This window comes from Narcine bancroftii, chromosome 7, assembly GCF_036971445.1.
Source record: "Narcine bancroftii isolate sNarBan1 chromosome 7, sNarBan1.hap1, whole genome shotgun sequence".
NCBI classification, from domain to species: domain Eukaryota; kingdom Metazoa; phylum Chordata; class Chondrichthyes; order Torpediniformes; family Narcinidae; genus Narcine; species Narcine bancroftii.
Window position 1 is genome coordinate 181,518,261 of NC_091475.1, and position 26,981 is coordinate 181,545,241.

The 26,981-nt window shown below is 41.0% G+C and overlaps 1 protein-coding gene across 12 annotated transcripts in view; it reads left to right on the plus strand.

Annotated features, from left to right (window-relative positions):
- LOC138739469 (protein furry homolog) overlaps positions 1-26,068 on the plus strand; it is a 446,682-nt gene extending 420,614 nt beyond the window's left edge. For 6 of the 12 annotated variants that reach the window (XM_069891583.1, XM_069891577.1, XM_069891581.1 and 3 more), the window contains 7 exons: positions 383-532; positions 739-837; positions 2,637-2,720; positions 3,559-3,576; positions 16,809-16,919; positions 19,308-19,510; positions 24,692-24,956. In XM_069891583.1, the coding sequence (XP_069747684.1) occupies positions 383-532; positions 739-837; positions 2,637-2,720; positions 3,559-3,576; positions 16,809-16,919; positions 19,308-19,510; positions 24,692-24,950 (924 nt within the window). In that variant the 3' untranslated portion in view covers positions 24,951-24,956. The other 6 variants (XM_069891578.1, XM_069891590.1, XM_069891579.1 and 3 more) reach the window with 5 other exon arrangements.
- The last annotated feature ends 913 nt before the right edge of the window (positions 26,069-26,981 follow it).

The window sequence follows — 26,981 nt, forward strand, 5'->3', positions numbered from 1 at the left end:
TTTTTATGTTACTTAGGAGAAAGATCTCTGGATTCTTTGGTATATTGTTTTCTGTTATTTTATTTAATATCTGATTGAGATCATCCCAAAATTTTTCTACTCTCTCACATGTCCAGATTGCATGAATTGTTGTTCCCATTTCTTTTTTACATCGAAAACATCTATCAGATACTGTTGGGTCCCATTTATTTAACTTTTGTGGTGTAATGTATAGTCTGTGTAACCAATTATATTGTATCATACGTAGCCTTGTAAGTTAAATGCAAAATTAATGGAGAAAAGAATTACTGTATTTTAGGATAAAAATCAATTGATAATACATGTTATAACTAGAAATTGAAAACATATATACAAGGAAATAAATTCATGAACTATTTTTCAGTGCATCCAGAAAAAATTTTGTTCCTTAACCTGGGATGTAGCAAGTTTCCTTGGAGACAGTCTGAGAGGAATAGGATCAAAATTTATGAGTTCTTCAGAGGTACTCACCTCTTGCTCAGAATGCCCCACAATTTTCCTAGATGCTGAAACTGTGAGTATCTATTAAATGACATTTTTCATTAAAGTATATAGTAATCATGTTTATTACTTATTATTTGAGATGTTACTTTTAACTCTACTAATAACTTTCTTTCATGCAATTCCTTTAAACCCACAGTGAAATGTGTACATTTTTAAAATGTATTAACAATATAGTCAATATCATTTTTTAATTGCTGTTAACTATATTTTCTACAGTTGATTTCTTGTGGGCTCCTTGAAAGGCTGAAATTCAATGTCTTGGAACTACAGGAATATCTGGAGACATACAATCACAAAAAAGAAGCTGCACAATTGGTTTGTTAGCTTTAAAAATATATCAAAGAATGCATATTTAACAATTTATGCTTATTAGCTCAAAATGTCTGTAAATATGGCTCTATTTTTGAGCTTTACTTCCCATTTACTTTGTTAAATAGGGGTTTTAACATCTGGTTCTTTCTGAAACAAAAATATGAAATGCATTTATAGATCACAATGTGTCCCATGATTTCCAGCACAGAATTGCACTTAATTTAGAAGTAACATGAAAATGTTATTCAATAGTATTACATTTTGACTGAAGTCTTTAATGGAAAATTTTACTGGTCTAAGATGGGAACTGTACAATCTGTTCAATCACCAGAACATTACCTTTCATTTGTGATAAATTTCATCAGAACCCATTTAATATTTAGAATGAAAGCTCATTGGTGCATTAGGATTGTTACATTTAAGTAAAGTTCGGGAGAGTAGTTCTGTATGTATGTGCTTTTATTTCACGTGCCTGGCATAAGTAACTGGGGGAATTTATAACCCATTATATTTTAAATAATTTAATAAACAAGCTCTTGAATAAAAATACAAATGCAATTATTGTTAATGCAGCAGGAACCATGAAGCTCTCAAGTTTGATTGTAGGTCTTTGCTGGCCTAGATGATTTTATCAAATTTTGCATTATTTCAACTCATCAAGTTTATTGTTATCTGATTGTACGAGTACAACCCAATGAAACAGTGTTCTCCAGTCCTTGGTACAAAAACATGTCGACATACAACCAGACATAAAATACATATGCAGGACAAGTTTTATATCTATAAAAATAAATATGAGTTTGTACAAATGAGAGTTTTGGATAGTTGGTGTGAGCAATTCCTTTGGACATTTATCAGTCTCACTGCCCATAGGGAGAAACGATTCCTCACCCTGGTGGTGCTGGCTCTGTTACTCCTGTATCTCTTCACCAATGGGAGCAACTGAAAGATGCTCTGTGCAGGGCGGAAGGGGTCCTCAATGATTTTACATGCCCTCTTCAGACAACAATCTTGGTAAATCATGTCGATGGGGGAAGAGGGAGTCTCCAGTGATCCACTCTGCCATTCTTATGGTTGACCTCCCAATCCATTTCTCTGCAGCAACTGTACCACACTGTTCTATATCAATTCAATATTGGATGGAAATCAATCCACTTTGTATATGTTTACTGTTCTATCTATAGAGATGAATATCACAGCCATCCTAAATTAATTCTTTAATTTATTCCAGATTTTAGCAACTGGTCTACAAATTAAATCAGCAAATGAAATTTCTTCTCCTTTTCCTTGAGGAGAGATTGCTAGTTGGATTAATTGTGTGAGCTTTCTGGGTTCCTGAGAATGTTCAGGAAGTGATAGATTCCCCTTGGGCTCCAAAGGTGAACCTTAATCTCTTGTGAATCATCAAGGCTCTCATTCCCTGAACAAGGAAACATTCTGAGAACAAAACTAAATATGTGATTGTTGTTGACATCCGTGATTGGATTTAATATTTTCTGCACAATCTTGGTCCCATTAGACTTTGCTATGAAAGATGATTTCCCACAATTCCCCAAATTTCCATCTTTGTTTCCAGCAGAGGATTCCTCCAGGCACATCAGGCAACCACTAATATACTAGATCAGGTCTAAGTGGTCTCTGCCTTTTGCCCAAGCGTGCAGCATTTTTCTTGAGCTTTAAAGCATCAAGTCGCTTTTGCTGTTTCTGCTAACTCAAATATATGTTTTATTAAGATGTCCATTTTATGTAAGACCCTATATTTTTATGACTAATAAACACTTATTCATTTTCTTTGAAAATAGTGGCTTGCAAACTGTAAAGCATCATTTTCTGGAAGCATAGGAGATCCAGTGATTATAAACCAGCCAGGAGATGCAGAAGAAAAGGTAAAAAAAAAAACATTTTTGCAGATTAATAAAGTTACATTTAATCTGATGTCACTGAGAATTTAAAACACAGAAAATTTTCATAATTTTCTTACAGATGTAACAAATTTTAAATAACTACAATAGAATAAAATCACTATCAAAATCTGTTCTATATCAATCTACTCAAGGACCATTAGATATTTTAATTGTTTATTTGTCATTATCTGTGCGTCGTTTCCAAGGTCAGCATTTATTGCCCTTGGGGAGGTGGTGGTGCACTGCTTTCTTGAACTAACGCAGTTCGTATGATGAAGGCACCTATATAGTGCTTTTGGGGTAGAGATTTCCAGAAATTGTTTCTGTAAAAATTGTGTGTGTGTGGGTGGGTGGGTGGGTGGGTGGGTGGGTGGGTAGAGACCCACATACACACACACACAACACCAGCAGGGTTTTGTATACATCTATCCCTTTCCAATTATCCATTTTGTATTGACGTAGCAGAAAGCACATTAAATATCATTTTATTCTTTTCAACCTCCATTTACTTAGTTCTATAATTTAATAACTGAATAAGTTGCTATAAAATCTAGAAATGATTACTCATATATTCATGAAAGTCTAGGTAATTAATTCAGATGCAAAAAGAAGATAATCACTTGTTTGCCAGTATTATAAATGTATTTGCACAAAAAATGGAAAAAAAGATCTCATTGAATAAGCAGCTGTTTGAATCTTTATATATACACATCTATGGTAATGCCTTATATGGAACTGTGAACTTTAATGCATGTTTTACAATGATCTTCTACACTCTGTTTTCTTGGCTCTTTGCTCCTGTGACATGCTTGCTGTGTAGCAAATGGAATCCCTTGCAGTAAGTTACAGTTCTTGACTACTTTCTATTAGATCATTAAATTCTGTTTACTAACATATACACATTTCTAGTATATTGACAGACACAACATTATATATAAATTACAAAAAGGTTTTCCCATTTTCAAGATTGTTGCAGCTTAATTTCTTCATAACATTTCATTCGGGTCACATTTTTAATATCTGAAAAACCACCAAGTAGAAAATGTCCAAATTCCTACCCCAAATCTGTGAATACTAATTTTTTTGATCAAATCTACCTTGTATTGGAAGATAACAATAATTATCATGAAGCACTGATTTTTAAAAAATCTCTCTTGTGTATAACTAAAGCTTGCAACAGACACCTTTCTACGACACCCTTCCAAACCAGTTTTCTATTGATAGAATAATATAATTTCAAAACGTAACTTTAAATGAATGCAACTTCTTAAAAACTTGTAATAATAGGAATAAGTCAATCAATTATTTTAGATGCAACATCTCTATTTTATTCAATGTATTTCCAATCATCCCTCAAGATTCTTCATTTCCAAATATGAGTCAACTTGTTAACTGTTGACATATTCCCTCTGGGACTGGCATACCAGAATACAATATACTTCAAAGAAAGATGTGGGAATTTCTACTTCAAAAGTTATTCCCCACAAAATCTTATACCTTGCAAAATACAAATCACTGGTGAAATGTTTGTGTTCTGTTTCAAGTAATATAAATTGGCATGAAATAAATACATTATAACCCCATTTAAAGGAATAGTTGACATTTTTAAAACCTATAATTAAACTATTAGAAATAATTAAGAGAAATAATGTTTGAACTCATTACTTTAGAGTCACAAAATCATATAGCAAAGAACCAGCCCCTTTACCCCATTGTGTCCATCCCAACCATTTCAATGGCCTTTCAACAATAAACCTATTTATCAGTACTTGTAACCCACAATGCCTTGGCATTTCAAGTGCCTGCCTATATGATTCCTTCTCAGGCAATACAGTGCCCTCCATAATGTTTGGGACAAAGAAACTTCTTTATTTGCCCCTGTACACCACAGTTTTAAATTTGTGATCAAACAGTTCACATGAAATTAAAGTGCACATTCCAGATTTATTCAGTGTTAATTGTATACATTTTGGAGTGACCATGTAGAAATTACAGCACTTTTTATACATAGTCCCCTCATTTCAAGGCACCATAATGTTTGGGACATTTGGCTTCACAGTTGTTTGTGAGTATTCAGGTAAATTGGTGCAGGTATAAGAGAGCTAGGCTTGCTTCAAAGTTTTTGATCACCTTTGAGTCTGTAGTTGCCATTTTATCAACATGAGGACCAGAATTGTGAAAGTCAAAGAAGTCATTATGAGGCTGAAAAACAAGAATAAAACAGAAAGAGACATCACCCAAATCTTAGGATAACCAAAATCAACAATTTGGAACTTCATTAAGAAGAAAGAGCTTACTGGTGAGCTCAGTAATTGCAAAGGGACTGGTTGGTATTCCAAGGAAGATCTCCACTGCTGATGTCACAAGAATTCTCATCATAATGAAGAAAAATCCCCAAATGTATGTCAGACAGATCAAAAACACTCTTCAGGAGGCAGGTGTAGATGTGTCAATGACAACTGTCTGCAGAAGACATCATGATCAGAAATACAGAGGCTACACTGCAAGATGCAAACCATGGCAAAGGTGGTATACTTTGGATCTTTGGCACACTTTGCTCTTGCCATCATTCTGATACAGGCTAATCTTAGTCTCATTTGTCCACAAGTCCTTTTTCCAGAATGTGCAGGATCTTTTGAATACTTCTTGGCAAACTGTAATATGCTGTCATTTTGGCTACCTAGTGGTTTGTATCTTGCAATGTAGCCTCTGTATTTTTTTCATGAGGTCTTCTGTAGATAATAGTTATTGAAATATCTACAACTGTCTCCTGAAGAGAGTCTCTGATCTGTTGGACATGTGTTTGAGGATTTCTTTCCTTATTATGATGAGAATTCTTCTCTCATCAGCAGCGGAGGTCTTCCTTGCAATACCAGTGCCTTTGAAATTCGTGGGTTCACCAATACACTCTTTCTTCTTCATGATGTTCCAAACTGTTGATTTTGGTAATCCTAAGGTTTGGGTGATGTCTCTTATTGTGAAATTCTTGTTTTGCAGCCTCATAATGGCTTCTTTGACCTTCATTGGCATAACTCTGGCCCTCGTGTTGAAAAAAATGGCAACAACAGACTCCAAAGGTATCAAAAACTTAGAAGCAAACCAAGCTCTCTTATATCTGCACCAATGAAGCAATTAAACATACCTGAGTCCTCACAAACAGCTGTGATGCCAAATGTCCCAAACATTATGATGCCCTGAAATGAAGGGACTATGTATAAAAAGTGCTGTAATTTCTACATGGTCACTTCAAAATGTATATAAATAACCTTGAATAAAATCTGCAGTGTGCACTTTAATCACATGTGAATTGTTTGATTACAAATTTAAAACTGTGGAGCACAGGGGAAAATAAAGGAAAAAAGTGTCACAGTCCCAATCATTATGAAGGACACTTTTCACCAAAAGAATTTTGGATGAAAAGATTATTCATAAAGAACAATCACAATGGTGGAAAAACTGCGTAATATTCCAGAAGTAGCCTCATAGATGTTTTATAAAGCTATATCATAACTTATTTGCTCTAATATTCTGTGCTCCAGCTAATGAAGGTAATCAATTTATATACCTTCTTTACCATCCAAACCATCTTCAGAGATCTTTGGATGTGTACACCAACATCCCTTTGTTTCTCAATTTTCCATGTTTTCTTTAAAGTAATTTGTTTTTTCTTGTTTAATATAGTAAATGTGTGATTACTAGTGCTGAGCTATTTATGCACATTTGGTATTTGGTGTCACTGCCAGGTATTGTGACACAAATGCAAACTGAAACCAAAGTAAATCTCATTGCTTTGCACCAATATTATTTCTTTACTCTGACTACTATATGAGTACTGTATTGTTTTTATTCCCTAACATGATCTTTCTATTGGAGACCAGTTTGTACAATGAATCTATGATAGAGTCACGCTATGTATGGCTCTCATAATCCGACCATTGAGTCTACTTCATTTCATTTATTATAAAATAATGAAACAATATACTGAAACAACCAACCAAACAGTAAAAAAAGACTAACAGGATGCTTAAGGAAATTATCAGGTGCAAGAAAATGATTGAGGAAGTCTGGAAACATGGGCCTAGAATATTATATGAGGGGGAGATGTAGGGAGAAATGTACAATAGAACATACAGCCCTTCAGCCCTCGATGTTGTGCCAACCCATATATATCCTTTTTTAAAAAGTACTTAACCCTCCCTACCCCATGACCCTCTATTTTTCGTCCATCCGTGTGTCTGTGTAAGAGTTTCTTAAATGCCCCTTATGTTTCAGCCTCCAGCACCATACTTGGAAAGGCATTCCAGGCACCCACAACTCTCTGCATTAAAAAAAAACTTAGCCCTGATGTCTACCCTAAATTTAATTTTGTACACATCTTCTGATGTTTGCTATTTCTGCCTTGGGAAACCAACCCTGGCTGTCCACCCTATCTATGGCTCTCATAATCTTGTAGACCCCTCATCCTTCTATGCTTCAAAGAGAAAAGTCCCAGCTCTGCTAACCTTGCTTCATTAGACATTTTCCAATCCAGGTAACATCCTGGTCAATCTCCTCTGAATCCTATACATATCCTTCATATAATGAGGTGAATAGAACTGAACACAATACCCTTTTAAGTGTGGTCTCACCGGAGCCTTTCCAATTGAGTAATTGGGTAATTGAGTTAATTGGCAAGGACCAATAAAGGGTGAGTGAGGTAAAGGAGCAGCCAGCAAGGAACAATATAGTGAAAGAGTGGGACTTTGAGGCTTTGTCTCGAGAGATTTCAGCAACCAGAGGCTGAGAAAGTGCTCCCAGTGAGGTAAGGTGAGTAAGTTTATTTTAATGAATCTAATTTAAGAGTAGGTTATGGAGGCAGTTGGGGTAGTCTTGTGCTCTGATTGCAGGATGTGAGAGGTCAGGGACACCACAAATGTTCCTGATGACTACACCTGCAAAAGCTGCATCCAAATGCAACTCCTGGGAGACCGTGTTGGGGAAATGGAGTTGCAGCTGGATGAGCTTCTGATCATAAGGGAGGAAGAAGCAATCATAGATAGGAGTTACAGGGAGACAGTCACCCCAAACAGACAGGAGTCAGCTAAATGGGTGACAGACAGTGCAGAGTACCCCTGCAGCCGTTCCCCTCAATAATAAGTATATTGTTTTTGATACTTTTTTGGGGGGTGGGGAGGAACAACCTACCAGGGACGTCACAGTGGTCAGGTCTCTGGCATGGGAGCTGGCCCCTCGGCTCAGAAGGGAAGGGGAAAAGGAGGGAAGCTCTTGTAATTGGGAACTAGCTAGTTAGGGGAGCAGATAGGAGGTCTGCTGGACAAAATGGCTCCCAGTTGGTATGTTGCCTCCCAGGTGCCAGGGTCAAGGATGTCTCTGATCAAGTACACAGCATTCAGGAGGGGGAGGGTGAGCAGCCAGATGTTATGGTCCAAGTGGGGATCAATGACAGACAGAAGTGGGGATGAGGTCCTGAAGAAAGAATATATGGAGTTAGGAAAGAAGTTAAAAAGCAGGACCTCAAAGGTGGTAACCTCAGGATTGCTGCCTGTGCCACCCACTAGAGAAGGTAGGAATAGGAAGATGTGGCTGATGAATGTGTGGCTAAAGAGTTAGTGTGGGAAGCAGGGGTTCACGTTTGTGGATCATTTGGATCTCTTCTGGGGAAGGTCTGACCTTTACAAAAGGGACGGGCTGCACTTGAACCGGAGGGGGACCATTATCCTGGTGGGCAAATTTGCGAGAGCTGTTGGGGAGGGTTTAAACTAGTTTGGCAGGGGGTGGGAATCAGAATGAGAGTGCGGAGATTAGGGTATTAGAACACCTAGATTTGAAGAGAAATAGGAACCAGAATATTAAAGTTAATGAAGGTGGGGGGGTGGGGGGTGGTGGTAAAAGTAGATGGTAATCAAAGGAGTGTATGTGGGAGACATGCTCTTAAGTGTATATATTTCAATGCAAAGAGCATTGTAAGAAAAGTGGATGAAGCTTCGAGCATGGATTGACACATGGAAATATGATATTGTAGCCATCAGTGAAACTTGGTTGCAGGAGGGGCATAATTGACAGTTCAATATTCCAGAATTCCATTGTTAGAACAGGGGGGATAAAAGGTGGAGGAGTCGCATTGCTTGTTAGAGAAAATATTAGAATGGTGCTATGGCAGGATAGATTGAAGGGCTCATTCATTGAGGCTATTTGGGTGGAATTGAGGAATGGGAAAGGCATGACGACACTAATGGGAGTATATTATAGACCACCTAATGGGCTGAGGATATTAGAGGAGTAAATTTGTAAGGAGATAGCATATATGTGTAATAAACATAAGGTTGTGATTATGAGATTTTAACTTTCCACACATTGACTGGGACGCCCATACTGTAAAAGGGCTGGATGGGTTGGAGTTGTCAAATGTGTTCAGGAAAGTTTTCTAAATCAATACATAGAAGAACTGACTAGATAGGGGGCAGTATTGGATTTCCTATTAGGGAACGAGATAGGTCAGGTGACAGAGGTTTATGTTGGGATACACTTTGGGTCTAGTGATCATTATATTAATAGTTTTAGGTTAATAATGGAGAAGGATAGGGCTGGGTCTAAGGTTGAGATCCTTGATTGGAGGATTGGGATAATTTATTTTCAGGGAAGGATGTAACAGATAAATGGAGGATATTCAAAGGGGAAATTTTGAGAGTATAGAGTCGGTATGTCCCTGTGAGGATTAAAGGAAAGTTAGAAAATACAGAGACCCTTGGCTTTCAAAGGATATTGGGAATTTGGTTTGGAGGAAGAGGGATGTGTACAACAGGTATAGGCTCTACACGCTGCTGGCTCAAGGCAGGTACAAGGGAGGAGATTAGGGCTCTCAGCCTTTATTAGGGCATCTTATGGGGAGGGGTTACAGGTACAGAAGGCAGGCAGACCTGTCCAGCCCAGTGAGGACATGTCCGCAGTACTGTGTTCCACCACATTCACCCTCTCCTTTTTTCAATGAAATCTTATGGGGTGATGCGGCGCAATGTCCATTGCCATGGGTCTTGCAGTCCATACAGGTCATAGGTTCAGCTGCTCTGGTGGTTTGATTCAGCACTGAGATCTCCAAAGTACAGCTGGCTGTATTGTTGGTTCCAGCAGAACAGTGGTTTATTCAATCATTTGGGTGTTGGAGGGCTGAACAGTGTCTGTGAGTACCAGGTCCGAGGGGGTGGGGAATTTGTAACAGTGGGGGGGGATACTCGGGGGGGGGGGGCCATGTTGGAAAGGGATCACTACGCCATTTGTCAGGGTGACCCCTGGGGCTGACTGGTTGTTGCCCGGGGATATTAGGTACACTTCCCATGTTGGGGCCCCCGCTCGCACAAGGTCCCGGATAGACACCATATCATCCCGTCCATCTGGGTACCTTACCAGCAAATACTGGGGAGGAGGAGGAGGAGGAGGAGCACTTCCTCAATCAGTGTGTTTTAACGTGCTTCCAGAGCAACACCAGCCCTGAGGTCATCATCCAGACCGGCAGCATGGTTCCCAATGCTAACCTCCTAGGGAAGGAGAACAATTTTTCATGTGGCATTGCATTAGTTGCAGTGCAAAGTAGGGACCTAGTGGCATGAACCATCCCAAGAAGGACCTCTTACCACTGGGATACGAGCATCCCTTTGACTTGAGGGCCAAAAGGACTACCTTCCAGATCATACCATTCTCCCTTTTCACCTGCCTGTTCCTATGAGGGTTGTAGCTGTGGTTCTGCTTGTAGCTATGCCCCTGGAAAGGAAGTATTGCTGTAACTCCTCACTCATGAAAGAGGATCCCTGGTCGCTATGAACATAACTGGGGTATCGAACAGAGTGAATACTGTGCAGAGTGCTTTAATGACTGTGGATGTGGTCATGTTGGGGAAAAGGATGGCGAATGGGAAACGTGAGTACTCCTCTAAGATGCTCAGGAAGTAGATGTTCTGATTTGTGGACAGGAGAAGCCCCTTGAAGTCCACGCTGAGATGTTCAAAGGGGTGAGTTGCCTTGATGAGTTGGCCAGTCAGCTCCCTGACTTTTTCCACTGAGTAGGTGAGGTTACGGGTCCTCACGAAAAGGTAGAGCCTTGTGACTGCAGAGTGGCAAAGGCTGTTGTGGAGGGCCTGGAGGTGATCATCTTGCACCCTGGCGCAGGTTCCGCTGGACAGGGCATTGGGTGGCTCATTAAGCTTGCCCGGCTGGTACAAGATCTCATAATTGTAGGTGGACAGCTCAATTCTCCACCTCATGATCTTGTCATTTTTAATTTTACCCCACTGTTTATTGTTTAATATAAAAGCGACGCCTCTCTGATCCGTCAGCAGGGTGAACGGTCTGCCAGCCAAGTAGTGTCTCCAGTGGTGCACGGCCTCCACTATATCCTGTGCTTCCTTCTCTATGGGGGAGTGTCTGTGTTCAGTGCCACGAAGGGTGTGGGAAAAAAATTGCCTCTGGCCTGCCTGCTTGGTTCATTGTGGCAGCCAGAGCGAATTTGGAGACATCACTTTCCACTTGGAATGGGACGAATTCATCAATGATATGCATCCCCACCTTGACAATCAAATACTTGATGGCCTCGATGGCTTTACAGGCCTCTGCCGATGGGGGGAAAGGTAATGGTTTTCACCAGGGGTTGGGCCTTGTCTGCTTAGTTGGGTATCCATTGGCCATAATACAAGAAGAACCCCAGGCACCTTTTTAAAGCCTTGGGGTTCTGTGGCAGGGGTAATTTCAGAAGGGGCCATATATGCTCAGGCTCAGGGGCAATGACACCATGCTCCACTATGTACCCTAGGATTGTCAGCCGCTTGGTGCTAAACATGCACTTTTTCTTATTGTATGTGAAATTGAGGGCCTTTGCGGTGGCCAGGATCCTCTGCAGATTCTTGTCGTGTTCCTTCTGGTCATGGTCGCAGATGGTGACATTCTCCAGATATAGATATGTAGCCTTTAGTTCAGTGTCATCCACCATGCGGTCCATTTCCCTTTGGAACACCGACACCCCATTCGTGAGGCCAAATGGGACCCACAGAAAATGGTAGAGTCGGCCATTGGCCTCAAATACCGTGTATGGCTGGTCTTTTGGGTAAATCTGCATTTGGTGATATACCGATTCAAGGACTATGGTAGAAAAGACCCTTTACTTGACTATCTCATTCACCATATCAGCTATGTGGGGCAAAGCGTAGGTGTCCAGTAAGGTGAACTGGTTGATTGTCTGACTGTGGTCTATCACCATCTTGTACTTCTCCCCACTTTTCACCACTACTACTTGCCAGCTCCAGGGACTGTTAGTTGGTTCTATTATGCCCTCACTCAGCAACCGCTCCACCTCTGTCTTAATGAATTCCCTGTCCCTGGGGCTGTATCACTTGCTCTTAGTGGCAACAGGGAAGGAAGTGGACCTAATAAGAGGGTAGGCTTTATCTGTATAATTTGGAACACACTGTGTTTAATAAGAAAATAACTCCAGGCACATTTTCAGGGCCTTGAGGCTGTGGGGAAAGGGGAGGTCTTGCAGAGGCCGCATGCAGTTTGGGTTGGGGTTAATGACTCCATTCTCTATGACGCAGCCAAGGATCACCAGTCGAGTAGTGCAGAAAACACTCTTATCCTTATTCAGGCGTTTGGCAGTGATGAGGAATTTCTGGATGTTCATGTCATGGTCTTGCAGATTGTGGCCGCAGATCATGGCATTATCCAGATATGGGAGGTGGTGTGCAGGACATTTTGGTTTACCATCCGGTCCATCTCCCATTGGAAGACAGAAACGCCATTGGTGACACCAAAGGGGACCCTGTGGAAGTGGTAGAGGCAGCCATCCACCTCGAAAGCTGTGTATTAACAATCCTCAGGGCAGATGTGGAGTTGGTAGGAGGAGGATTTCAGGTCTTTTGTGGAGAACACACAATGCTGGGAGATTTGGTTGACCATATCCATGAAGTAGGGTGGGTGGGTTGGGGGGGGGGGGGTGGGGAGAAGCATCCAGCTGCATGTAGCGATTAATGGTTTGACTATAGTTGATCACCATTCTGTATTTACCCCCACCCTTGACCAACACTACCTGAGTTGGTGCTGGTCTCAATGATCCCCTTGTCCAGGAGTAGCTCTACCTCCACCTCTGTAAATACCCTGACCTCCTCACTGTATCGCCTGCTTTTTGTGGTGACTGGCTTACAGTTGGAGGTGAGGTTGGCAAACAGCAGCAGAGGTGTCAATGCAGAGGGTAGAGAGACTACACGTCAGTTGGGCCAGTGGGGAAGCGGGGAACAAATCAGCTGGTTAAGGAACTGTGGGTTGCCTTCTGTGAAGGGTGGGAGAGGGCCGTCATATTGTATAGAGACACTCTTTAAGTGGCACTGGAAGTAGAGCCCCAATAGTACCAGCACTACAGCATAATGAGGACTTCTGGCAGAGCTGTAGTATAAAGTCTCTATCTGTCGTGGCCCGCATGGTCAGTGTCACCATAGTGTTGTGGATTTCTGTGGAGGGAGATTTTGAGGCTAAGGTGACTTTGTACGTGATCGATTTTGCTCAACGGAGAAGCATTGGACAATGTCAGGATGAATAAAAGCTCTCGGCATTTAGTCACCTGGTCATTAATGGAGATGTCCATCATGGAGTGGGTGAGTTGGAGAGGGATGTTCTAGTCCAGGGTCGATCCATTGTCCATTCCACAGTGAGTCTCTGTCTAGGGGCATGATGACAGCACCCATGCAGGGGCATGGGTCTCCCTGAAAGTTGGTGGCATCCAAGATGGCAGCTGCCATGCTGAACATGCAGCAGTGCTGGGGCTGAAGGGCTATGATCCACATATTCTTGCATAGTGGCCCTTCTTCCTATACTTGCAGCACATTGTGTCTCTCGTCAGGCACGTTTTTGGGGTTGTTTTACCTGGCCACAGAAGTATCACTTTGGGAAACAGTAGCTGTAGTGGGCTCATTAATCACGGACCGGTGGCCTGTAGACACGTGCCCCAGGATGGCGACCGCCATGTAGGCCTGTTCGCAGAGTACACTTGCGTGTTATGGAGGGCGATATCCAGTGACTTTGCCTTTAAAGTCTAACTTACTCTGCTTGATTAACCTTGACGCATGTAGTCAGACCTGATATCTGCAACATAGGTATCCTGTATCACGTCCTCCGTATTTTGGGTGGCTGATACTGCCTGGAAGTTGCACGCTTGCGCGAGTCCTCGCAGAGCACAGAGGAACTCATTGCCCGATTTGTCCAGTCATTGTCTGTAGGTGGCGTATACTTCATTAACTTTCTCCCTGTATTGTCCCTGAGTATAATCCATTGCTTCCAAGAATGTGGTGGCATCCCTGATCATTGGGAACACTTGGGGTCGGATTTGGAGAAGATGCAGCCTGTTTCCGTCAGTGGCCACAATGCCGGCTGAGTTTTGGAGGAAGACCTTGAAACAGCATAGCCATAGTTTGAAGCTGTTTGAGGTATCAGGTGACTGTGGATCGATCTCCAGCTTGTCGGGTTTCAGGAGTTGGTCCATTATTGGTGATGAAAACAAAAAATTGTGAATAAAATTGACACACAGTAAATAACTCAAGAGCCTGAGACTGAGTCACTGATTTACAGGCTTTTATTCACATTGGACAGGGACCCCATTCTGTGCTGTGAACCGGGCTTTCTGGGGAAGGGTCAAGGTGTAAGAGGCTTTATACAAGGCCAAAAGAGGAAGGGGCAGTCTTCATGTGACAGATACAGTCACATGATGGGTTGGAACCAGGTAATCAGAAATACAGCATTTCACCACACTCGTGTTGTTCTGCTGTTTATAAAAGGCTCCAAAAGTAAACCTGGTAATTATCGGCCAATGGGTCCGATGTCAGTGGAGTATAAATTAATGGAAAGCGTTCTTAGAGATGATATATACAATTATTTGGAAAGACAGGGATTGATTAGGAGTAGTCAACATGGTTTTGAGCATGGTAGATCATGTTTAATAAATCTTACACAATTCTTCGAGGTTACTAAAATGGTTGATGGGGAAGGCTGTAGATGTTGTGAATATGGATTTTAGTAAGGCCTTTGATAAGGTTCTGCATAAGATGTTAGTTAGGACGATTCAAGCATAAGGTATTAATATTGAAGTAGTGAAGTGGATTCAACAATAGTTGGATGGGAGATGCCAGAGAGTAGCAGTGGAAAATTGTCAAATTGGAGGCTGGTGACTAGTGGAGTGCCTCAGGGATTGATGCTGGGTCCATTGTTGTTTGTCACATATATTTATGATCTAGATGATAGGGTGGTAAATTGGATTAGTAAGTATGCAGATGATACGAAAATTGGTGGTGTGGAGGACAGTGAAGGAGGTTATTAAGGCTTGCAGTGGAATATAGGACAGTTAGAAGAGTGGGCTGAAAGATGGCAGATGGAGTTTAATACTGATAAATGTGAGGTGCTACATTTTGGTGGGACTAATCAGCAAAGGTCATACATGTTAAATGGTCGACAATTGAGGAGTGCAGTAGAACAAAGGGATTTAGGAATTCTGGAATGTAATTCCCTGAAAGTTGAGTCACATGTAGATAAGGAGGTGAAGAAAGCATTTGGTATGTTGGCCTTCATACATCAATACAAGAGTTGGGATGTCATGTTGAAGTTGTATAAGGCATTGGTGAGGCCAAATTTGGAACATTGTGTTCAGTTTTGGTTGCCAAATTAGGAAGAATATAAACAGAATAGAGAGAATGCAGACAAAGTTTAAAAGAAAGTTGCCCCCTGCCCCATACCTTCGTATTCCTTTTAAAACAGCTAAACCCTGGTACCTGCTAATTCTGCCCTTGCTCAAGCCAACTCTCTGTAACAGCCACATCGTATATTGATCCATGCTCTAAGTTCATCCCCTGTATTCCTAATAATCCTAGCGTTGAAATAGATACATATTAACCCCTCTAACAGGCTACATTTACAGGCTACTTCCTCACAAACTCAGAACACATAGCAAGTGCTTTTGACCTTCTGCCCTATTCTCTGCACTCACATTCTGGTTCCCACCCCCTGCCAAACAAAGTTTAAACCCTCCCCAACAGCTCTAGCAACCAGCTCACTGGGATATTGGTCCCTTTCCAGTTCAGATGCAGCCCATCCTTTTTATACAGGTCAGGCCTTCCCCAGAAGAGATCCCAATGATCCACATATCTGAACCCCTGCCCCTTGCATCAACTCTTCAGCCACTCGTTTGTATGCCACAACTTACTGTTCTTACCCTCTATGGCACGTGACACAGGCAGCAACCCCGAGATGACCACCCTTGAAATCCTACTTTTTAACTTCTTTCCTAATTTCCTTTTCAGGACCTCACTACTCCTAACTATGTCATTGGTCCCCACGAGGACACCCTCCCCTCCAGAATGCTATGAACTCAATAAGAAACATCAAATTTTCCAGCCATGTAGCTGTCTTCAGTTTTAAATTTAAAATTAGACATACAGCACAGTAATGAGTCCATGCGGCCCAATTTACACCCAATTAATCTACACCCCTGGTACGTTTCAAATGGTGGGAGGAAACCAGAGCCCCCAGTGAAAATCCACACAAACACAGGGAGAACACACAAATTCCTTACAGACAACATGGGATTCGAACCCAAGTCATGATCACTGGCACTGTAAAGGCAGTGTGTTAACCACTCTGCCAACTGTGCCACAAAAATTCCATATGAAAATATTGTGGCATGAAATAGAATTTAAAGGCCAACACCTGTAATTTAGCAAAAGTTTTTAAATTAATGTTGACAATGATATATGTGTTCAAACTAAATATTATTTTCAAAATAATCATTGATTAAAAATTATTATAAAGCATGCCTCAGACCTTAACCTTGACTTATTTAAAGGACATAGCTCATTTCTAATAAATTACTAGGTGATGGGTAAACACTCCATTATACGCTTGCATTAATTGTATCCTGCATAATAGACTTTTCATAATCTTTGTTTTATAATTTTTTTTGATCACATGATGACTTACAGAATTAGAGGGAAATATTGTTCCCAGTGTTATTCATGTTTATTTAAACTGCCAATTTCTTTACTATTCACAGCAACTTGAATTGTGTCAAAGACTCTACAAACTCCACTTTCAGCTGCTACTGCTCTTTCAATCCTACTATAAACTAATTGGACAGATCCATGTAGTCAGTTCAATGCCAGAGGTAAAATAAATTATTTTGTGATTAATAACTTAGCAAATGTTGGAATATGATGTGTAACATAAATCAGTAATGTTTTAAAGGTAGCTGCCATATATGGGAGTGTGGCTATTTTGATGACAGCAGTGATTTGTTTGTACTTCAAAACTAATAAATCATATTTTTCTTTTCTTTTACATCCTTTTTGGATGCTGCACAAAAAAACACCCCAGAAGTTGGACAAATTACTTGCTGCACAAGCAATGCTCGTGCTGCTCCTGGGTATAAGAACAGCATGTGGTGACTCCCTGATCTTCCCTCTCCCCCTGCTGCATTGTGAACAACTTCCATTTAGCCTGGAACCTGTCAGACTGTATTTAAATAGGAAATTTTGGGGGCATGATATCTCATCCTTTTTTGCACTTCAAAATGTTACTGCTATAATCCACTTCTCCATTGCATTATTACAAATGAATTCTGTTTTCTCTAACCTAAATTAACTCTACCAAATATCTTGCTTTGGAAATAACCAACCAAATAAAGGAATTTAATGCAGACCAAGTTCATTGACTACCCATTGGTTTTTGAACTAGAAACTCTAATTTTAGCTTGCTGTAGGATAACTTACTTCATCAAAAGATGGACATTAACAAATCTCTTGTAAAAAAAAATACTGTGGTTTTGCACACCTCTGTGTCAGTCTGTACACTCACTTTTCTCATATACATGAATCATAGCTCTGTGATTGATTAATTTTGAAGATGATGAGCAAGGTTTGTTCAAATCAAAGCTATTCATAAATAGTATGTAATAGTGTAATAGATTTGGTCATTATTGCTTAAAACCTGTGATTGCAATGAGGTTTTGGAGATGAATCAAATGCCTACATATCTGTTTCTGCAGTCAGCTTTTGTACCTTTTTCTTATCCATCATCTGCAACAAACCATGCAATTATGCAATAGATAACTCTAATTTTGGAGAATTTTCAAGCAATTTCAGATCTTGATAGATTCAATTTTAATGTTATTTTCTATGGACCCATTCATTGCAGTTCATTTAGGCATTCATTCCAAGTTCCATAGCAATGTTCTCCTAAAAATTATTTCCTTCAATGCAACTTAAAATTATTTTAAAAACTCATATTTACATAATATTATGTAAACTTCACTGATATAATTGTGTAAATTTATACATGATTGTTTTAATTAAATTTATCAAGATAACTAAACTGACCACTGTTTAAAGATCAGTTTAACAGATCAGTGTTTGCTCCCTTAAATGAATATGTATTGTCTTGTGATTGAAAACTAAACAAGAATATTATGCTAGGTTCTTTAACACAGAAATCAATAGCAGTGTCGGTGGCATATCCAGATAACAAGCTACCAGACATGGTCATGAAGTAATGTCTGGGGGTTGGGGGGGGGGTAGAGAGAGAGAGAGAGAGAGAGAGAGAGAAAGTAAGAAATAACAGTAGCCATTCTACCAACTTTCATAAATGTTACAATTATATTTTGTGGAATGCATAAAAAAGAGGGGTGAAACTTTTTAAAAAAGCAAAGGTAAAATTTACTTCATCTGTGCTCCAAATATTCATAGAAGTATTTCTTCATTATATACTTTGGCAAAATGCAATGGTTGCAACAACAATGCTTTTTCACTCTAATTTTCTCAATAGAAGCAGAAGTTATAAATAACAATGTTGCAAGATGGAATCACTCTATCGAATTATTCTGCTACTACAAATTTCACAGCCAAATTTTATGTCACTTGGCAGTATTACAGTTCAAAATGTATTAATACAAATGATCATAAACCATATTGCATATTAATATTTTTAATTTTTTTTAAATTTTGCAATAAAAGTTGAACAAGCTCAGCAACAACCCAACCAGCTGGAAAGTATTGAGGCAGTGAGCGCTTCTTTGGTCAGTACAGGTAGTTCACGAAGGGGGTAAGGTTTCTGTGAATTTCAGTGCTGCAAGGTTTTAGGATTTTCAAACGTTCTAATAACTATGGAAGAGAGAATAGAATGCTTGTTATTTAAAACATTCCATATGGTTTTCCTCATCCATGCTGTGACTATAGAAAAAATGTGATGCTCATAACCTTCATTATTTACCAATTTAGTTTGCAGCTTGAAGGGAACAAATGTGTACAAGTGATCTGAGGATGGCTTATCCTTGCCTTCTGCTCTGCGCCTTCCCCCAAATATGCTTCAAATCAACCACTGCTCCATGAAGTATATTCAAGCATGAAGTTGCTTCGCCGCTATTTTAAAATAGCTTGGTTTAACTAAACTTACAACCATTTATTTTTCAATGTTGCTGAAATCCTTCTGTAATATTATGGTTTGGTGATAAGTAAAAAATCAAATTAAAAATCTGTTCATTTCTAATTTTACTTACCAGCTATTGAATATGTCAAAAGAGCTGAATGATTTGAGGAATAACTTGAAGGAAGCCTCAACTCTCACAGCAGCAGAACCTCTCAAAGGTGAATCCAGTATGCATGGTGCCTCATTAAATTCCTCAGAGGAAGCTGTTCAGTCCATGCTGGAATGTCTTAAGATTGGGGATCTTAAATCTGCTTTGCGCCAAGTCAGGGATTACAGGTTAGACTTTATATATTTTTTAAAGTTCAGAATTGTTTGATATTATTTTATCATACAATAGCATTATTTCCAAATAGGTACATGATGTTTTAATAACATTTTTCAAAGAATTGCACAATTTGGGAAATTCTACCAAGCACCTCCATTTGTGGGCTGTTCATGCTAGGTATTTGGTACAGAATGTGCAGAATCTGATCTGATCTTGTTCAATATACCTTCTGAGTTCTACCTATAGATATTAAATCTCATCTGCACTTGCAATAATTCATTGGCTTTGCTTTATTGGGAAGCAGGTTCTGACAGTGCTCCATTCACTACATTAGCTTAACTAAAAGGTCACTCATACAACTGACATAAACTTTTACACTTTGCCAGAGTGAAGTCAAATAGTGAGTATTGTAGCCTTTATTTTCTGAATGAGAGCTTTTAGGCCAAGTTACATTTTAGAGCAAAGGCACATTATTTAGGGCAGTGGTTCTCAACCTTTTTTTCCCCCCACTCGCATACCACCTTAAGTCATCCCTTACTAATCACAGAGCACCTATGGCATCTGTATTGTGTGAAGAGGGTTCATTTTTTGGGTACAGCAGGCAACTGTGGTGCAACAATACATATGCTTTATTAAAAACAGCACAGTAAAAAGGGCACTGTGGCAGTCCCAGAGCAAACACAGTTAATCAGCAACAATGCCTACACACAGGTTAAGTTAAACAAGTTCAAATACAAGCAGCTTCACACACACGCGCACGTAGAGGATTTTGGCTCACACCCAACCTTGGAACCCTGACCGAAGGAAGGGGCTAAGCGACAAAGGAGTGTGGATGGACCCTAACTCTAGCTCGGGAGTAGCGACCTGTAGGCAGGGGGTTCTGACTCCTGATGAGGTGCCCTAACTGGCTACCTACAGGGAAGAAACACAGCCTCTAACCCAAAGTAAATGGAGGACTGTGATTACAATGCCAGTACCTACTGGGTTGCCAGTGATACCCTGGTCAGCCTAAGGGTTGCTACCCCCTTACCTGCATTCACCTCTGGATGGCATTCACAGTGGCAACAAGGACCCGGAATGAGTGCAGGACCTGACCACATGGCAAAGAGAATGACAATCGTGTACTCAGGTTTAAATATCCCACTCTGCTGAGCAGGGGCCATGATGTACAGGGCCAGCCAATGACAGTGTGTGCTCGTCGGCAGGTACACACCTGATTGGCAGGCTGGACAGTGCTTAAGAGATGATGACAGTTATGTGGCTCCGTTATCAGCGAAACACTCCACCCCTTCAGAAGCCCTATGGTGCTGGACTTAAGCAAGGTTATCAGATGCAGGTGATGGCCCTAGTTTCCCCTACCTACCAAAGTGGGTAGTTTGAGTGCTGATGGAATGAAGTGCAGGGGGACAGACTAAAAGTGATTTTAGTGCCTCCCACCTGGGTTCTTCTCTGAAGCCAGGAGAGGTGCATATTCTTCTGCCTGGGTATCTTCTGGGCTGCCCCTCAGAACTGTAGGTAGAGCAGTTCTTCACTGTCAGAGTTCTTGGTGGGGGGGGGGGGGGGAAGGGGGAATTACCCATACTGTATCTAGCTGTGCAGCACTGTTGATTGCTTTTCTGCTTGTTTTGGGGCAGCCTTGCTGATCCTCACATTGGGGTGCACCGAGTGTGTTTAGGGGCCCATTAGATAGCTGGGAGAGTAGAGTGTGAAGGCCAATTAAGGGTTAAGGATCCAAAGACTGTAGCACTCCATGGGTCATGTTGTTGGAGGGGTTGCAGTGGCAACACTGTCATGCAGAGGTGGTGCCCTTGAGAGTGGGGGATGTGACCAAGGTTGGGGGGGGGGGGGGCAGGGCAGACAGACAAACACACAACCTGCAATATAAAAAGGCTTAATTGAAACTATTTACAGAGTGGAATACATAAAATGTGAAATGCACTCTCAAAATAAATATTAAAAATCAAAAAGTTAAAACTAGAGTAGATGAAATGAGATCTGTGGTCTATTTGCAAGAGTCCTTGGAATGATTCGTTGTGTGGCAGTATGATGCTAATTGTTTTTGGGTGTGTAATCAGTGGTTTCAGGTGAATAGAAAGGGTTAGCTGGGAACAAAGGCAGGGAGGCCATGGATGCATCTTCATGGCCCCCAAGTGGCACAATGAGTCAGTCATCAACACAATCTTCTGGGCCTGGGGTGTTAATTGCTAGCTATCAGCAGTGGTTTCTTCTTCAGGCTGGGGGTGGGGCTGGGGGTGGGGGTGGGGCTGGGGGTGGGGCTGGGGGTGGGGCTGGGGGTGGGGCTGGGGCTGGGGGGTGCAGATTTCTGCAGAGCTGTAGGGAGAAAAGCTGCAGATAGATTAGTGGGGTTCCTTCCCCCCCCCCCAACCCCAGTACTCGGGCACTGAAGTGGGGGGAGGGGGAGGAACAGGCATGAGCCAATGTGATTGGAATGCTTACTCTCCAGGGGGAAATGGGTGGGGGAAAACAAAATGGGGAGAGAGATTAATCCGAAGCCGCCTTTGGTTTTGCCTGGGTTGGAGTTGATAGCACATGGGAAAACCCCCCCCCCCGCACCCACGGTGCTTGCTGCCGCATTGACCTCTCGGCTCTGTGTTCACTGATTCCACTTGGGGGGTACTGACCAGTACTGTGAGGGTTGAGGCCACCCCTCTAAGGTGAGGGTGTGTAGCAGTGGTTAAGTACCCCACCAGCTACCTTTGCGCTACCTGAGAGATGTTCATGCGTACCCTTGTATGTGCCCACGATGTGCTCATTCCCTAGCATTCCATGTCCCCATGCCAACAGTCGTCTGCTGATCAGGCAAACCACTCGGTTTGTTTGCTTCCCTGTGAGAGGGAAGGGAGCTGGGAATCTCCTGCTCAAAGTTAGGGCTACCTCCCCACTTTGGGGGTTGATAAGGTGTCCTCATGACACCCCTGGTCACCGATCGGGCTTGGGTATGCAGGGGGAAGGCAGTGCATCACAAGACAAAGGAACAGAAGCAGGTCACTAGGCCCATCGAGTCTGTATGATAGGGCTCTGCCCTCCTTGGGTTAAAATAATCTGTAAATCCCTGTGGAACAGTGGCTGGGATTTTCCCTGAAACTGTCTTCCAGCCTCTGTTTCCTTGCCTCAGGGCAACCCTCAGATACAGCATTCCCACTGCAGGTATTTTAATTCCACGTCTTTCCAGACCACTTGGTTCTGTGCCATCTGAGCTGCCTCCTCCAGTTCAATATGCTCAAGTTCCAAGTACCAGCATTTTTCTTGCAGGTCCAGAGCTTTCCACTGCCGTTCCTGGCATTTACCCTCCAGGGATTCTACCTATCTTTCTGGATGCTCAACTCAGACATGATGCCTAACTGGCATCTGAATAAGGATAGCAGAAACCATAGGGCTGCTCCATGTCTCCCCCCCCCCGGCCTTAGGAAACCTCAGTAACTCCAGGTGAGAGACCACATGGAGCCCCATCTTCTGCCCAGCCAGGCTGACAGGTAACTGAATCCCAGTTTGTCATCAAGCCACCCAGCGAAGGCAAGATTAGGTGTGTTCACCATGGCAATTATGACCTGGAATGAGTGTGGGACTTGACCACATGGCAAAGAGAATGAACAATGGTGTTGTGGTGATATGTAATTACACCACTAGGTCACCAGGGGTCATCCTGTTGACCTTGTATATAAAGCAGTCCAGAGCTTCCAGGTTTGTCTTGCAGAGACACAAGACCTCTTTTAGTGTACATATTAATTTATTAAAGCTGTCTTATACTCGCACTGTTGGTGTGGTTATTGTCAGTGCAGGTGTGCTCAGGTTTAAAATTTCCTCTCTGCTGAGCAGGGGCTATGATGTACAGGGCCAGCCAATGACAGTGTGTTCTCCAACTGGTGGGTGGGTACACACTTGATTGGCAGGCTAGAGCCTGAGGGATGATGGACAGTTCTGTGTGTCTTCCGATATCAGAGGTATGGTTACCTTGCCAACATAACAGCATCCCAAAGATTCAGAGAAGTTTGAGACTTTCTTGTGGACAGAATGGAAATGGCAGTACAAACCTTTGGTTCAAGAACAACTTTCGGTTTAAGAACATTTTTTCAAAGGCTATCAGGCTCTTGAACTTCCTCTTACCACCCTAATCGTAAACTACTCCTGCAGCACAAAAAGAACTGTCTACACGATTGAAATGCCACTCTTTTCTTGCACTACTGTAACTGAATATTTATAATGTTACTTATTATATTTTTCCATATGGAAATGTATATTATTAGAGTTCTTCTTTTACAAAATACAGTAAAATCCCATTATCTGGCACTTATGGGGATCGCAGATGTCAGATATATGAATTTTCTGGTTAACTGAAACTCACTCTTACAATACCTAACTAATACACCTGCCTTAAGAATACATGTTTAAAAGACCATGCAAAATTTAATCTGAAAAAAATCAGTCTTATAGTCTTTAATTATGTAAAGATCACTTTAATCAAGTAATTCCCATAACTTACAAAATTTAAATTTGAAACCCAGTCGCTGGCACTGTAACGGCATTGTGCTAGCTACAACGTTAACAGTGCTGCCATCATAATTAGCCCCCTACCCCAAGTTTACAGATAAAGCCATACTAATATACTTTATACTAGTGAAAAAAGACTCTTACAAGGCAGAGATAAGTAGACACTTTGGGAGAGTCACCCCAGCGACGTCAACCAGCTATTTATCCTGGCCCTTGATGTAACCTGTCTCGCCTCCATGCAAGTGTCCTGGTCAGGCCCTCAACACACCTTCCTCACACTGACAACCCGATTCACCTCTACACAAGAGGCGACAGCGAAAAGAATGTACACACATTGAGGTGAATTGCACATTCAGCGGGAAAAACCTGCACATGTCCAACAAAGTTTCAGCGCCTCTCAATGGGATCCATCCGCCCAGTTTTATTTAAAACGAATTATTTATATATTTCCTCTTTTTTTTTGCCAGTTGTTCTGGTCTCTGGTTCATTGCCAGATAATGGAGATTTTACTGTACCTGTTTTCCTGCAGCAAGGAAGAATTTTGGTGCTCATGTAGATTTTACTTGTATGTCTGACAATAAACTCATCAATTTCCATAATTGAAAGATCTATACAAATACTTCTATAATGATATACCAATACAGTATTTGCAAAATGAACCATCTTATTTCTTGTTATTACAGGACTATATGGCCCAATGATATATTTGGCAGTGAAATGGACGATGAAGTTCAAACTCTTCTTAATATTTACTTTAGACACCAGACTTTTGGACAAACAGGCACATTTGCAGTCCTGGGCTCTAACCATGATCTTTCAAAAATTGGTTCCAAGCTGATGGAGCTGAATGGAGAGATTCAGGATATGATTCGGAAGGCTCAGTGTTATCGTGTTATCAATACCTATCTTCCAGATATCTGCACTGCCAATACTAATCTCTGACACAAATATTCTGTCTCCCTTTTAGTTATGACTGGAAATGCTGCAATGCTTCTCTGAAATCCTTGAAATATTTTTCAACCTTAGGAAAACTTGGCCAGGCTCTTCTCACACTTATGACACTTAACAGTTTCACTAAATTTAAATGTGATCTAAATACGAAAAGATCAAAGGTAAGGTAAAATATTCTGTTGAATATTAAAACAGCTTTCTTCAAAGCACACATTTATTCCTACAAGTATATTAAGCTGATAAGGTTACAAGTTCACAATAAGGATACCAAAGGTTATCACATGTTGAAATTATTCTTCCTAAAAATTATTTTCATGAAGAGCAAATATTACTTAAAACTAAGCTACTGCCCCAGAATGCTCTCAAATAGTAAACTATAGAGTTTTTTGTGTGGTTTGTGCCTACGTACTTGCTTAGAGGACTCTATAGCAGGCAAAATGAAGCCGTATGCAATGCACTGGGGTACACTTTTGTTAAGCTGAAAGCCTGTGTGTTTCGACTTTTTTCTGGCTAAAAATGTGTTCACACTGCTATAAAGCACATATTTGTTAGAAAAGTACCACTCCCATTGTCCAAGGTTAATTTACTGAGCCATACAACCAGATTTGTACTGTATTTGAAATACCATTAAGAATTGAGAGGAGAAATATTTGAGTATTGGCTGCTTTTTCTACTAGATGGATGCTTTTATGGATTTATTTATAATTAATACATAAGAGGCTGCTTTAAATAGTTTTGTAGATGAGGCTGAAAATTTATCATTGTTATTGCCCATGAAACTGCCTAGCATGCATATTTATATGTAAAATATTAACTGCATTGAAACATTTTGAAAATCAATAGTCAATGCTTTTACTTTCTAAATTAAGCCATGTAGCTCTATATTTAGCAGGCTCAAAATTATGTCATTAGTGTGGGTGGAGTGTTCTAGTACTGAGATTATGCCTCAGTTCTTAAAATCTGCTACACATATATCTTTAGAATTATTCATATATCTTACATGCAAATTATGTTCCATGTACTGTGAAGTATTTTGGGTTGGTTTTGTTCTGTAAATTCATGTACTGTACATAACTGCAATATATGGAATTATTATACCTTGTGCAAAAGTGTAATTTTATTTAATGCTTTCCATTGCAAGCAACTGTTCTGTCAGAACCTCAGTTTTAAAAAAAAAGCAAACACTGAAGCTGGCTGCTCATTTTTGTTGAAATACAGTCACCTAATTCAGGTAGGTGGTGGTACAGAGTGGTGTAGGAATCTATACAGTATTCTGCAACTTAAAATTATCACATTGTAATTCTCCCAAACTGACATCAAATTAAGTTTTGGGCATTAGAAATTTGTAAAGGTGATATTATGCATATAAGCATGATTAAACTGGAAAACCAAATGTATTAAAAATGATCAAAAATCTGGGGTAGATAGGAAGATCTGGGGTGAATGGGTGTCAAGCCCAATATAGGAAAAAGAGGATATTGAAAGGGGGTGGGGAAGAAGAAAAAGAGAAAAAAAGTGATTTGGGGGAAAAAAACCTGGGGACATTATGCAAAGCTAGTTTGAAAAGAGTGGGCACCAAGCAGTGAAGAGATCTGGGGAGAAAAGATAGCTAAAAGAGATGAAATTTGGGGAGAGTTGGACTGAGTGACTATTAAACCTGGGCCAAATAAGGAATAAGTAAAACACGAAAAGTCTTTAGACACCGCTAAGTGTGGAAAGATGACACACACACACACACACAGGAGTGGAAGTCTAAGACTGATTTATTGCATTGGCAGCTCTGCTCATATTCTCTACTCACTGCTGTTAGCAGTGCTGAGCTCTGATTGGGCGGTGTTCCCACCATGCGGGTGGTCACCTTGGACAAAGGTCATTGACCCCCACAGGGTCTGTGCTGTCACCATGTTTGTGTACTAGGTCGTGTCCTGATCAGTGAGCTGCCACAATATTTCCCCTCTCTTCCCCCTCCTCCCCCACAGAACTGGTGATCAGCATGCTGTTCGCTGCTTTCGGTGGCCTATC